Source organism: Podarcis melisellensis (assembly GCF_964234715.1).
Source record: "Podarcis melisellensis genome assembly, chromosome: 4".
NCBI lineage: Eukaryota > Metazoa > Chordata > Lepidosauria > Squamata > Lacertidae > Podarcis > Podarcis melisellensis.
In genome coordinates, this window is record NC_138531.1 from 97,023,948 (window position 1) to 97,039,250 (window position 15,303).

The 15,303-nt window shown below is 44.4% G+C and overlaps 1 protein-coding gene across 5 annotated transcripts in view; it reads right to left on the reverse strand.

Annotated features, from left to right (window-relative positions):
- The window catches only part of FCHSD2 (FCH and double SH3 domains 2), a 140,529-nt gene that overhangs the window by 57,955 nt on the left and 67,271 nt on the right, over positions 1-15,303 (reverse strand). For all 5 annotated transcript variants that reach the window (XM_081909754.1, XM_081909753.1, XM_081909752.1 and 2 more), the window contains exons 6-8: positions 12,356-12,489; positions 12,011-12,065; positions 10,829-10,957 (exon numbers count right to left, since the gene is read on the reverse strand). In XM_081909754.1, coding sequence (XP_081765880.1) covers positions 10,829-10,957; positions 12,011-12,065; positions 12,356-12,489 — 318 coding nt within the window. The remainder of the gene's footprint in view (positions 1-10,828; positions 10,958-12,010; positions 12,066-12,355; positions 12,490-15,303) is intronic.

The following is a 15,303-nucleotide window of genomic DNA, read 5'->3' on the forward strand; positions in this document are numbered from 1 at the left end:
TTGATTTAGAGACAGAGGAAGATTTGAACAGTATGGAGAGGAAAGAGAAAGCATCTGATTGGGGAAACACCGCCACAACTTCAGGAGTTCACAGTATGTAAAAATGCAAAGAATTCCTTGAGACAGCTTCCCTCTTATTCTTTAGCCACCAGAAGCCAACACACCACCATTTTTCTTTTAAGATGTTATGAAAGTTTAACTCTACAGTGCTTTAACTTTGCAGTGGCTGGCCTGCAGCCTTCTTCCACCTTGGCACATCTCAAAGGAGCTGGTTCCAACATTCTGCAGTCAGACCTTGTTCACCTTTCATCTAGTACCAAACAGAACCCAGCTCTCCAAAGCGCTGCTCGTCTTACTAAAGGTTAAGGCATGATTCTGGAAGCAAACACAGATGGGACTGGCTGATGTCAGTTCTCATTTTCTTGAGTGCAGGGCTTTGGAAAAGGCAAAAAGGTCTTTTGTGACACTGTCTTTTAAGGGAGGGAGGGAGGGAGGCAGGGTTCTAGAACAAGGAGGAGGACACTGAACTTTCAGCACATGGTGGGCTGCACCAAAAAGTACACATGGAGATGGCCTTTCTTTTCCCCCCGTTTTGCAAATGCACCCACACCTAAACTCACCTCCCTTCTTACTCACCCTCAAGGCTGCGTACCTAAACATATGAATTCAATTCCACCCTTGTCAAAGAAACGAAACACCCAAAGCACACAAAAAGTAACCACTATAACTAGGAAACATTTAGGCCTGCATTTTTCCATCACTTGATGAAGCTGCTCAAAGTCATTCCAGACCAAAAGGCCCATGTGCCCCAAAAGCAGCTCTAACAAGCCTCTGTGGGGAAAGAACTTGACAGCTGGGGTACCAAGACGGCCTCTTCCTATATTTGTTACAACATCTGGGCACATACAGTATATTCAAGGAGCCCTGAATTCCAGTATCTAGAAACTACAGTCATACCTCGGGTTACAGACGCATCGGGTCGCATGATTTCGGGTTGCGCACTGTGCCAAACCTGGAAGTACTTCCGGGTTTCAGCGCTTGCGCATGCGGAGAAGCACTAAATTGCGAACCGCGTGGGCGCAGATGCGGCGCTGCAGGTTGCGAACGCTGCGGATTGTGAATGTGCTTCCCACATGGATCATGTTCGCAACCGGAGCATCCACTGTATTGTGAGGCAAACACCCCAAAGGAACCTCCCTGACCAAGCTGAGACTACCTCACGGTCTGTCTGTAAGCTGTCCTCTGTCTAGAATGCACAAAGAACCTGCAGCTTAAGGTTCCCACTCCCCCTGGGGAGCCAACATTGCGCATCACCCCTAAAATGCCACAAACAAAAGCAGAGAGATAAATCAATAGGGAGCGGAAGGAAGACAGGGGATTTTGCAAGCTGCCAAACAGAAAGGGAGAGGAATAAATCGGGCAACCTCTCTAAGATACAGTGGTACTTCTGGAGGCGAACGGGATCCGTTCCAGAGCCCCGTTCGCATCTTGAAGCGAACGCAACCTGCGCCCGCGCGTTGAGATTCACCGCTTCCGCGCATGTGGAACACACTCTATTACTTCCGGGTCACCGCGGAGCGCAGCCTGAAAATACTCATTCTGAAGCTACTTCAACCTGAGCTATGACTGTATCTCAAAAGGTCTGGGCTATCCTTCTCGTTTTTTAAAAAAATCGAAACAAGATTAATAGTACATACTTTGGGGAGGGGGGCTACAAGACTATGTAGAAAATCTGACTTGTGACACAACCTGTTAAGTTCACAATAATGGTTCCCCACCCCCCAGATTTGGTGGTAATTTCGTCAATCAAAGTCTCTAAGCAGCTCCATGTTATGCAGACCATCACAGGTTCTTTTTGTCACTTTCTTCAACACAAGCATTAGGTTGTAACCAGTTCTGCGTGAGCCAAGCCTTGCTAAGACAACAGGATTTTTCCCTCCCCTGCTGCCTCCCACACGTCACCCCAAATCTGCTCCAGAGGGTCCCCCCATCTGGAGAGGGTAAGCGCCGCTGCGCAAGTAGAAGTCGGTTCCACTGGCGCCACAGCAACATGGGATACAACCCATTGTCTGAAATGTGATTTATGAGACCTACAGCATAATTCACCAAAACAACTGTAAATCCGGGATTTTATGCACAGCTAAGTATAAAGACTCACATTTAAAGGTAAAGGTAAAGGTACCCCTGCCCGTACGGGCCAGTCTTGACAGACTCTGGGGTTGTGCGCCCATCTCACTTAAGAGGCCAGGGGCCAGCGCTGTCCGCAGACACTTCCGGGTCACATGGCCAATGTGACATCGCTGCTCTGGCGAGCCAGAGCTGCACACGGAAACGCCGTTTACCTTCCCGCTGGTAAGCGGTCCCTATTTATCTACTTGCACCCGGAGGTGCTTTCGAACTGCTAGGTTGGCAGGCGCTGGGACTGAGCAGCGGGAGCGCACCCCGCAGCAGGGATTCGAACCGCCGACCTTTCGATCGGCAAGTCCTAGGCGCTGAGGCTTTAACCCACAGCGCCACCTGTGTCCCAAAGACTCACATTTAGTGCACATATAATTATGTATTTTTCTCACTTTCAATCAAAAAAAAAATTCAAAAAAGACTCATGTGAGATACTATTTCGAGCATGTTTAAAAACCTTGTGGAGACAGTTCTTCTGCACAGGGCTTGCTTTAACATATTCTTGGGTGGGTGTGGGGAGAAATACTTAAGCAAACATTTTCCAGGAAAATATAATTAATAAGCTTATTTGCTTTGGACACCTGCCATATGCAAAGCCTTTTCTATGATATCTCTCAAGTCGATACACTGCAACACACATACACAGTTTCTGCTGGGAGTTCAGAAGTAGTGCTGATATTTTATGCCTGTGCTAAACAAAATTTACTGTTTTTATTTTTTTTAAGGTTTGGATAGAAGGCAGTTCTCTCCCTACTGCAACCCGAATTGGGTTATCCAAGTAAAACAGAGCTAAAAATACTAGCTGAGCCCCATTCCACACCGATTATGACAGTGCTTTCTTTACCAGTGAAAACTGCAGGAGTGTTAGGGCAGCTGTTATAGCAGCACTTGACTTTTATTGTTCATTTAAAATAAATAAAATAAAATAAAAAGGTATCTGAAGAAGTGTGCATGCACACGAAAGCTCATACCAATAACTAACTTAGTTGGTCTCTAAGGTGCTACTGGAAGGAATTTTATTTTATTTTGTTTCGACTATGGCAGACCAACGTGGCTACCTACCTGTAACTATTGTATATTTGTTTATTGTTTATTGGGACCTTGCTCTTCTTTCAAGGATTCCAGGGCAATGCACACAGTCCTCCGATCGACAACAACCCTGTGCAGTAAGTTAGGCTGAGATATATATGGAGTTTTATGGATAAGCCAAGACCTGAAGCCTGGTCTCCCTGGCTGAAGTCCAACACTCTCTAGTCATATCACACCATCACTTTTAATGTATTTATTAATCACAGCTATATGCAGCCCCATAACCAGAAGTCTTTAGGCAGTTCTCTGACCGCTATCGGAGCTGCGAAGTCCTCTGCCTGGAACAGTTGTGGAAACAAAAGACTACCCTGGATTCATGAGAGACATGCATCTGAAGGATACTGTGATTGTGTATTCTAGGGCCTCATTTGTAGCTCACTGTAATGAGAAAGGGGGCATTACACACACACACACACACACACTGATGTCACAGGATCCATTTTCCTTCCAAGAGGTGAGCAGCAGATTTTACGCACACAAAATCTTCACCTTCTCAGAATACAGAAGCACAAGAAGTACAAGGTCCTTATAGTCTGGACCAATAAGTAAGGTAAAGGTAAAGGGACCCCTGACAGTTAAGTCCAGTTGTGAACGACTCTGGGGTTGCGCTGCTCATCTCGCTTTACTGGCCGAGGGAGCCAGCATTTGTCCACAGACAGCTTCCGGGTCATGGCCAGCATGACTAAGATGCTTCTGGCGAACCAGAGCAGTTCACGGAAACACCGTTTACCTTCCCGCCAGAGTGGTACCTATTTATCTACTTGCTTTTGAACTGCTAGGTAGGCAGGAGCAGGGACCGAGCAACAGGAGCTCACCCCCTCGCGGGGATTTGAACCGCCAACCTTCTGATCAGCAAGCCCTAGGCTCAGTAGTTTAGACCATAGTGCCACCCGCGGCCCTGGACCAGTAAATACTGTACATCGAATGGAGAAATAACACCCAGCTGACATCCAAGGGAGAATAATTCCGTAGGGATTAGGAGGCTGGGTCCAACAAGAGGCAGCCGTCATTGTCTCGAGACGGCAGCAACATCCCCTCAGATTCTGTTTTAACCTTTAGCAGCAATCAAGGACACATTTCCAAGACTTCCAGTGCAACTGTGAAAACTGAGATGTTCAGGACATGGCACAAGACGATAGATCCCGCAGCCTAGGCCTGAGTGCAACAATGCAGATTCTTATACTACCCCACCCCAGGAATGAAGCCTGCACTGCGTTTAACCTCCCCCAACAGTTTCGGAAAATGATAAAGAATGGGATAGCAAGCTTTCAAGGAAAATCACAACCCATCTGTACAATGGCAAGGTCACAGCAATGGCAGAGGCATCAACAGAAGCATCTCCTCAGAAAACCTCAAGTCAGTGGCAATTAACGTGTACAATCTCTGAACTGGATCCGTTCCAGCAAAACAAGTCAGGCATCAAACAAGCACACTGTCAAACAGATCAGTGGGCAGCTGCCCCTCCGATAGGAAAGAACCACGGCACAAATTCCTGCACTTGGAAAAAATAATCTGACAAAGAGAGAGAACGTGCAAAATCACCGTTGAGAAACACAGGGGTTAGAATCAAATAATTGTAATTCAATGGCGCAAAATGCAAAAACATCTTGAAATAATGTCAGGGATTTTCATTTAGCAAAAAGGCCGCTGACAGCAATTTGGGGCTGCACATGGAGGCATTAAGTAGCAGGGGCCGCAGAGGGCTAAACATTCTGCTTCTTCTCCCTTCTCCTCCCCCCCCAGTGCTGGTCCTTCAGTCAAAATTAGCAGCCCTCCCATGGATCCTTTTGTAACAAAGGAAAAACATGCTGTGCCAAATCTGTTTTGTTCCCAAGTTTCCAAAGTTTGGGACAGTACAAGGTGTTCTTGATTGCACACTGGAGATTGCACAAATCTGAAAGAGGGGAGAGTCCGGACCCCGTTGTCTTCAAGGTCTGAGTGGACGCAAGAGCAACCCTGGGAGCTTTTGGCAAAGTTTATCTCCCAAGAAGTGAAATGACCAGGTAAAGCAAGATACAACGTTAAGGGTTCCTAGAGATCTTTCTGATCACTAAGAATTTCTGCAGCAGCCCCCGCCTGCTACCACAGACACCATGTTGTTATGATGTAACGTGGGTCTCAACATTTCCCTCCCCTTCTCTGATGGCTAGTTTTGTGCATCTTCATCAAACAGTTTCCATGCTTCCTTCTTTGCCCTCCTGGCTCATATGAACAAATGATGCTGCGGTAGACCAGTGCAGACCGCCTACTCTTGCTGGCTATAGCTCCGTCAGGTGGAGACTTCGCCCATATTCTTTTAATCAAGAGATGCCACAAACTGCACCTGGGTTCTTCTGCATACAAAGCATTCATTTTGCCATTGATCTCCCAGCCTCATTTCGATATATGGTGGTACCTCGGGTTACATACGCTTCAGGTTACAGACTCCGCTAACCCAGAAATAGTGCTTCAGGTTAAGAACTTTGCTTCAGGATGAGAACAGAAATCGTGCTTCGGTGGCGCGGCGGCAGCAGGAAGCCCCATTAGCTAAAGTGGTGCTTCAGGTTTAGAACAGTTTCAGGTTAAGAACGGACCTCCGGAACGAATTAAGTACTTAACCCGAGGTACCACTGTATAGTGGTACCTTGGTTTGAGAACAGCTTAGTTTATGAACAACTTGGATTAAGAACGCGGCAAACCCGGAAGTAGGTGTTTTGGTTTGTGAACTTTGCCTTGGAAGCAGAACATGTTCCGCTCCTGTTGAGTGTGTTCCATTTGTAAATTGAGTCCCCCCACTGCTATGAGAAAGCACGCCTTGGTTTAAGAACGCTTTGGTTTCAGAATGGACTTCCGGAATGGATTAAGTTCTTAAACCAAGGTACCACTGTATTGGGGAAAGTTGCATTTCGGAAATTTAGCTGAATTTCTGCATTCTAGGTGTAAGTGTGGGGCATTTCTGCATAAAGTACAAGCAACATTACTGTCAAGGTTCAGGACCACACCACCTCAAAGACCACTTCTCCCCATATGAACCGACCTAGACCTGGCAACCATCTCCTGAGGCCTTTCTTCATGTGTCCCCCTACACGAGAGGTCTGGAGAGTGGCAACACAAGAACAGGCCTTTTCTGCAGTGGCTCCTTGTTTGTGGCATGCTTTCCCCATGAAAGATCGCCTGGCACCTTCATTATAGACCTTTAGGCACTAGACTAGGGGTAGGCAACCTAAGGCCTGTGGGCCGGATGCGGCCCAATTGCCTTCTTAATCCGGCCTGCGGACGGTTGATGAATCAGCGTGTTTTTACACGAGCAGAATGTGTGCTTTTATTTAAAATGCATCTCTGGGTTATTTGTGGGGCCTGCCTGGTGTTTTTACCTGAGTAGAATGTGTGCTTTTTAAAAAAATGCATCTCTGGGTTATTTGTGGGGCATAGGAATTTGTTCATTTTTTTCTTCAAAATATAGTCCGGCTCACCATATGGTCTGAGGGACAGTGGACCGGCCCACGGCTGGAAAAGGTTGATGACCTAGATGAAAACATTCCTCTTCCCTGAAGCCTTTGGCTAATTAAACAATCTATAGCCTTTTAAACAGTGTTTGTGGGAGGGTTATTTATTTGTTTGTTGTTGTGTATTTTGGTGTTTTTATATTGTAAACTGCCCTGTGATCCTTGAACGAAAGGTAGCATTGAAATTTAATAAATAAATAAATGTCTACTTCCAAAGAAATTCTCTGAAGACACAAATATTGCCACGGGTCATATGATGCTAGACAAATTGCTCATTGGAAATCAGATATGCTCAAGTATTTGGTGCTGAGGTTATAGAATTATTTGTATGAAACTTAAGAAGACAAGCACAGGCTAGAATAAAAACAACAACATGTCAGCTTAGCTATGATTTAAGGATATTGCAAATCAAAGTGCCTTGAAAGCTCATCCTGGGCTTCAAATTACTAATCCGACCAGATCATTGGATTTTCTTCTTTTTTGGTCCAGCACATTTGTATTCCAAATATGTATGACAGAACTAAAATTACATCATGCTCTGCTGTGCCAAAGTGGTGTGTGTGTGTGTGTGTGTGTGTGTGAGAGAGAGAGAGAGAGAGAGAGAGAGAGAGAGAGAGAGAGAGAGAGAGAACGTAAATAATTTAAGAAATTAAGAGGCATGGAGGGTCTCCAGGAAAAGTGACATTAAATTGATTTTTGGATCATCCTCCCAGACTGTATTAATAATTAAAATGGCATTTTGAAAAGCACACTGCACAGTTGTCTGTCTGGGGATTTAAGAGTGCCCATCTCAGTTCTCATATTTCACCCTCAAGACAAAGTCCAAGCAACGGCTCCTGCACAGGCACCACCAAAATGCACACAGGGGCTCACTATAAGGTCTGTGCGCAGAAGGGTAGTCATTAGTGACGCCGCTGAGATTTGAGCTTCTGGGGCAGCGGGGAAGGCAGGCAGCAGGCTTTGTCCTAAACCCAGTATAAGGCCTGGTTCACAAATGCAGAAGCTCAATAGTGATCAGGGGGCAAAAGTCTCCGAAATCTTCTAAGACTGTACTGGCCCAGCTGGTAAAAATCATAGAATTGTAGAGTTGGAAGTGAGCCTAATAATAATAATAATAATAATAATAATAATAATAATAATAATAATAATAAATTTATACCCCACCCATCTGGCTGGGCTTCCCCAGCCACTCTGGGCAGCTTCCAACAAAATATTAAAATACAATAATCTATTAAACATTAAAAGCTTCCCTAAACAGGGCTGCCTTCCGATGTCTTCTAAAAGTCTGGTACAGTGGTACCTCGGGTTAAGTACTTAATTCGTTCTGGAGGTCTGTTCTTAACCTGAAACTGTTCTTAACCTGAAGCACCACTTTAGCTAATGGGGCCTCCTGCTGCCGCCGCGCCGCTGGAGCACGATTTCTGTTCTCATCCTGAAGCAAAGTTCTTAACCTGAAGCACTATTTTTGGGTTAGGGGAGTCTGAAACCTGAGGTGTATGTAACCCGAGGTAGCACTGTAGTTGGTTTTCTATTTGATATCTGGTGGGAGGGCGTTCCACAGGGCGGGTGTCACTACTGAGAAGGCCCTCTGCCTGGTTCCCTGTAATTGGCTTCTCGCAGTGAGGGAACCGCCAGAAGGCCCTCGGCGCTGGACCTCAGTGTCCGGGCTGAACAATGGGGGTGGAGACGCTCCTTCAGTTATACTGGGCCGAGGCCAGTTAGGGCTTTAAAGGACAGCACCCACCGCCCACTGGCAACGCAGGAAGCTTTCTGCCCCACCTGGGGCTCAAACCCATGGCCTTGAGATTAAGGGTCTCATGCTCTACCAACTGTGCTATCCCAGTTTATGTGCTGCTGGGAAAAAACTGCAGAATAATAGGAATAATAAAAATAATAAAATTTTATTTATATCCCGCCCTCCCCAGCCAAAGCTGGGCTCAGAGCGGCTGACAACAATAAAAGAAACACAGAAGGATTGTGTATGCAGGGAAGGCCCTGTGCCACTTTATATTGACCCCCCCGGCTCCATTCAAATGCAGTCTGGACCTAAGTGACCAAGTCCAGCTATTCATCGAATCTTTTCAGTGTCAGGTTTTGCAGTCCAATGATCCATCTAGCCTCCAGGTCCAAAAGGCGGCTATCATTCTCTAATAGCGGTAGAGAAACCAAAAGCAGAATACATTCATTTAGCCCTGCATGCCTTGGCTCTGCGGATTTTTCTTGCAATGTTGTTGCTTCTCTATCGCTAGATGAACTGCTATTTAGTTAACAGCAGACTGGTCAGGGACAAACTTTGTTCCCCAAACTAAACCCCTGCCAGCCAAATATATTACGAAGATCCTGCAAAAACCTTTCTCATTCTGATCTATCATTGTTCTATAAATAAGCCATAGTAAAGGTAAAGGTACCCCAGACCGTTAGGTCCAGTCATGGCTGACTCTGGGGTTGCGGCGCTCATCTCGCTTTATTGGCCGAGGGAGCCGGTGTACAGCTTCCGGGTCATGTGGCCAGCATGACTAAGCTGCTTCTGGCGAACCAGAGCAGCGCACGGAAACACCGTTTACCTTCCCGCCGGAGCAGTACCTATTTATCTACTTGCACTTTGACGTGCTTTCGAACTGCTAGGTTGGCAGGAGCTGGGACTGAGCAACGGGAGCTCACCCCGTCTCGGGGATTCGAACCGCCGACCTTCTGATTAGCAAGTCCTAGGCTCTGTGGTTTAACCCACAGCGCCACCCGCGTCCCGCAATTATACGTACAACCTAAAGGGAACACCAGCAGGACACTTGCCAAGTGAGGATCCAAAAGCAAAGGCAGCAAGGGGACCGAGCTGTTGAGATAGCAACATTATTTGCCAAGAAGCTGTTTAGGCACCACTGCTGCCCAAACAATTTCATTCTACCTTGGATATTATCCCAGCTGTGTAGTCAGTTATGGAAAAAGGCACCAAATCAGGTTGGCAGGAGCAGAGACTGAGCAACGGGAGCTCACCCCGTCGCGGGGATTCGAACCGCCGACCTTCTGATCGGCAAGTCCTAGGCTCTGTGGTTTAATCCACAGAGCCACCCGCGTCCCTCTAATAAGCCATACATTGCTTCAAAGCCCACTATTACTACTGCACAGGGTTTTTTGGTCCAGGGGTGGGGATGGTAATAGATGCTGCAGACTGTGGAGAATCTCCAGACTGTTTAGAAAAGATCAATTCAAATCTACCACCGGACAGCTGACAACTGGGGACAGGGTAGGAAAAGCTCAGTCATTTAACACCATTTTACGGACATACATTAAAAACCAGACTGAGATTTTAAAAAATGCTGTTTGTGTGTGCTCAAAAGGTTTGTGCATGCCCAGTGGAGTGCCCTCTCTCAGTGTGGCATTCATGCCATTCAGACCACAAGCGCCTTTGGGACACCACTCAGCATGGTAAAGGGGTAACCACAAGTCCTAAGGCTCTCTGAGCAAGCAGAACTAATTCCCTAGTTCTTTAGATTCAGGCTGCAGAATACTCAATGTGCACCAATTCAACATTCAGCGATGCATCACGTTCCACACTGGCTCAATTCAGACATTAACACCAAGCACTAACCATAGGTTTAGGACCCAAATCATGGCCTGAGCTTTCAAATGCACACTATCCAAAAGTGACTTGGAGGGGTTTACCTGCTTTCACCAACGATCTTCTCAGCACCGACAATGGCCTGTAAAATCCAACTATGATTTCCAGTGCTGGTTTACGGATGACCATAAACCAAGCTATCAAGTCAAACATCATACTCTGACTTCAGTAACACATACAGGCACGGTCTGATATATGAACTGACCCATTTTCTCTACTCATCATCTAGGGGGTTTGTAACATGACAGTGTTTAAACATAGTTACAGCTTTATTTGGCTGGTATTACACAGTAAGGAAGCATAGAAATATTTCTGAATTTTCCAAAATCTTAAAACACAGCATGAACTTAAGTGCAAAGCAATAACGCTCTTATATTATTCCAGCATTGTATCATATAACAGAATCTGTAACACAGAGGGGGAAATATAAATTATTTGACTAAATTTTATCTGCCATTACCTTCATAATATTTACTAGGTCTGTCTGATAGTAGCGATCTTGGTGTGCATTCGCGGCTGCTAAAGTGAGAAGGTAGTCATTCCTCGCGTGAGTAGCTTTGGAATTACACTCAGACCGTCGTGCTTTTAACTATATCAATAAAACAAAATTAGTTGGTAAACAAATGATGAGCAATGATTAAGACATGAAAGTTTAACATTGTGAAGCAGTAAGAGAATGAAGCTTAACAGCCCAGTATATCTTTCCAATGATACCTGCTGCAATTCTTTATGGACTAGAATAGGTATCTAATTAGATACACAATTCTGAAATAAAATAAGCAGGGTACAAATATATACTACTTGTCATTTATGCGCTAAGTATTGAGGGCTCGAAACACTTCGTGTATGTTCTTTTACTAACAACCCCACAGAGCAGATCATTATCCCCACAATATAAACGAAAGGCTAAGCTTGTGACATAGTGGGTTACTTAATGTCACTGGTGGAGATTTTAACTTTATTGGGGACAACGATGCATCACACTACCCCTAAATGGCTCTAGTAAGGAACATAAATAATATATTTTATGAAGGTTGCTTAAGTACTGCATAACAACAAGAAGAATTGCCTGCCACTGCTATAATCTGAGATGGAATCTGAGTCTTTGCCCTTTTGCCTTCTGCAAATTGTCTATTACAGAATGTTCTCAGTGCAAAAAAAAAACATGGCCTGCCATAAGCATTCTAACTGGGCTGGCAAAGTAGCTACAGGAGACACTTTGCTGTACACAATGAGGTAAGCAAAACAAGACCATATTAAATATAATCAAGTAAACAGGCTAACTGGCCAAAGCCAAGAGCTCTGCTAAAACCCTGCTTGCTAAACCCAGCAGGTGGGAAGGGTTTGGCACTGGGCAGTATTTCCTCCTCTGGGAAGAGGTCAGAGTTGCACTTGTGGCAGAGATGGAAAAAGTTCTCACAGATTATAGACAGCTATATCTTGATGCTGATGAGAAATGCTTAAGAACTTCAAATTCCTGGGTTGTTCTGAATGGATTCTAATGTACTGTTACACTTGCAACTAGAAAACAAGCCCGCCCTGGTCACAGTTTGGCCAGTTTAATGAGGCTCTGCTTTAGGGATATTTCTAGCTCACCCTCTAGACCCAATATATCCCTAGAATTATAATGTGCAACACTCACCTTTACACTTGCTTTCTGTAAGCTTATCCTTGACTGAAAAAGACTAAGTTTAGACCTGTGAACGAAAGTAAGACAATCGATCAGCAGATGTCTAGAACAGGCATTACATTAAGAAAGCAGCTCATTTGAAGATGCTTATCTTCCCCAATATGGATGTAACATAGACACAGCACTGGAGAAAATGGAGACAACTCTTTCCTAACGACTGGATTCGATTCTAAAGGTGACCAGCAGAGTGCCTGTTTACAGGCTTGAATTACATCACTAATATTGAAGCAGGGTGCATTACATAAAGCTATTTTAAACACATTTAGGCGCAGGAACTGCAGACACGTCGTTACATACTTGGCCTCAATATCGGCCTTTTCACGGACAGCATGAGCCATCTGCTCTGTTTCGAAGTACTTCTTCTTGCCCTTAGCTAAATCTTTGACCGTCTCTTGCAATTCGGCCTGGATTCTGGTCAGCTGGTCCACACACTGAACAAAAAAAGAACACACAAGAGAGGAAAAACTATTATTGCTATCATCATCAAAATAGAACTACTGTATCCCTAATTCAAAACAACAACAACAAAACCTTCCATTCTGAACATATTGACACAGAGTATTCGTATTCTGTACATGCGGCTGCAAGCTGACATTGTCTACTATGGGAACATTGCAGACTGTAACCGCGGCCAGTGCAAACTGTTATACTTGGGAAGATGACGCAGGCAAAAAGGTTTAACAGATGCTCAGCACATAGCAAGTAATTGCACTGCCAACATAGCAAGTAATTGCACTTACTCCATGGGAGCGTGGCCATAGATGCTGTAATGGCCACTGGGATAAATGGTTTTTTAAAGAGCACTGAAGAGAAGGTGTTCTACTGATCACCAGTTACAGATAGGTAGCCGTGTTGGTCTGCCATAGTCAAAACAAAAAAAAAATCCTTCCAGTAGCACCTTAAAGACCAACTAAGTCAGTTCTTGGTATGAGCTTTCGTGTGCATGCACACTTCTTCTTGTTGTGTATCTGAAGAAGTGTGCATGCACACGAAAGCTCATACCAAGAACTAACTTAGTTGGTCTTTAAGGTGCTACTGGAAGGAATTTTTTTTGTACTGATCACCGCCAGCTATAATAGCCAGAAAAACAACTCCATTTTCAGGGACCCCACACACAGGGGGATGAGTTTCTCCATCAAACATTATTTGAGATCATCCCTGGAGCACCAGGTAGGGCACCATCTGTGGAGAGGGACCATTGGTTTACCTTGGATTCCTGTGTATGTGTGACTAGGTTACCTTGACTCTCAGTAAGTTCAGCTCAAAGAATGGCTCTTACTCCAGAACATAAATCTTCCCAAGGGAAATTCTCATATAAGAGTTATTTTTGTGACGTGCTGATTTTTGAGTGTTACAGATCCTACATGGCACGCAATGTGTGTGTTATAGACAGCAGCTCTCCCTGCATAACACACACACACACACACACAAAGAAATGTGCGCTTAAGTCACGTTTGGAACGTTCAGCTACCATTTGCAGTCTCTCCAGATCTATGACAATGGTCTCCAAATTTTCATTGATCTTTCTTGGAAAAATTACAACACCAATTTTGCAGAATGCGAGCGAAGCAACGAATAGATGCCACTTCTTGTGACCTCACCGTTGCGGATACAGGGAACAAGTACAATAATTAATTTCAGATCTGCTATTTATATGAGAATGTCTTTTGATAAATCGGAAGAGGAGGAGGGCCTAGGAGAGCTGTCTACCAGCTTCGGCTGATGTGCCAGTTACAGTCTTTGCCGGACAAGGACGGCAATATTAACCTTGAGATTGACTACTGCAATGTGCTCTCTGGGGAGTTTTGCTTCAGGGTAGTCCAGAAACTGCAGAACTCAGTGGATAGGTTACTACATGGTGCAGCCTACCAGAAGCTTGTCCTCATACAGCCACACTGGCTGCCAGAATATTACCAGGCCAGGTTGAAGCACAAGGTGCTAATTAGCTAGAGGCCTGCTTATCTGAGGGAGCACCTTGTCCTGTACCCTTGAGATCTACGCATCAAACCCTCCTGGTTGTTCTGTCACCTGCATCTGAACATCCTGTGGCCTCTTTGCTGTGACACTCAGCCTTTGGCATTCCTTCCCCCCTGAAGCATGACAAGCGCCCATCTCAACTGTGTTCTGACATCTGTTACAGACCTATCTTTCTGTTTTTAGATTTCTCTACTGCGCTCATTTCTTTGCTGTGATGTTCCCAGTTGTTGTTTTAATATACACTGTTTTAATACATTCCGTAAACCATCCTGGAATTTGATAATTAAGGGCAGCATGTAAATATTTTAAACCAACCAACATAAAGAAAGAAGTGGGTAGGGTGAGCCGGGATACAAAAACCTTTGGTTAAGACAACTCATACTTCTATACTGATGCGCACAGGGCTTAAAACGGACCTGTCCAACACATGTAAATTAAGTGCTGCATTCTTTAAGAAGCTGCTGCACTGGTGCACAAGTACACCCAAGATTTAGGACTAAAAAGTCCTGACAATAACGGATTGGCATAACAAGCTACAAGAATTTGCTGAAATGGCGCTGCTGACAAACAGCCTGAGAGGCAATTCAAAACAAAAATTTATGGAAAAGTGGGATAGATATAAGATATACGTTCAAAAACACAGTAAAGGTTCACTATCTATGCTAGCATTCGATTGACGCTGGAGAGAGACTGAGTTGAGAAATAAGACCAAGGGTACATATTGATATAGGAATGTATTAGATAAAATGTAAAGAAATGTACCATAATAAGAGTACATTCATTTGTAAAAAAGGAGTATACAACGGGATAGACAGGAAGTCCAAAGTGTTGGTGCATATATGATTTTTGGAATAGTTTTTTGTCTTTGTGTTTTTTCTTTAGGTATATAAACTTTGTAAATAAACTTTGTATACATGCTGAAAATTATAATAAGCCTTGTAATGTAATATGATAATGTTTTTACTGATGTAACATAAGAATGTTAATAAATAAATAAAACTAAAAAAAGGAAGAAAAACATAGGACTAAAACACACAATACACACAAATGCTTTTGAACAAAACCCAGGCAGCTGCTTATTTGGGAGGATGTGACTTGAACTGAAACAAAGAGGGATGATAAGCTTCTCCCAGTTGCTGCTTTTCAACTGCATTTACACACATGTGCACAAGTTCAGGACATGATTATTCTTCCACACATGCATCTAGAACCGAGCAGAGGCGAGAAGCAGCTTCAGGGGTGATTTGAAGGAGAAAAGCAGGGATTGG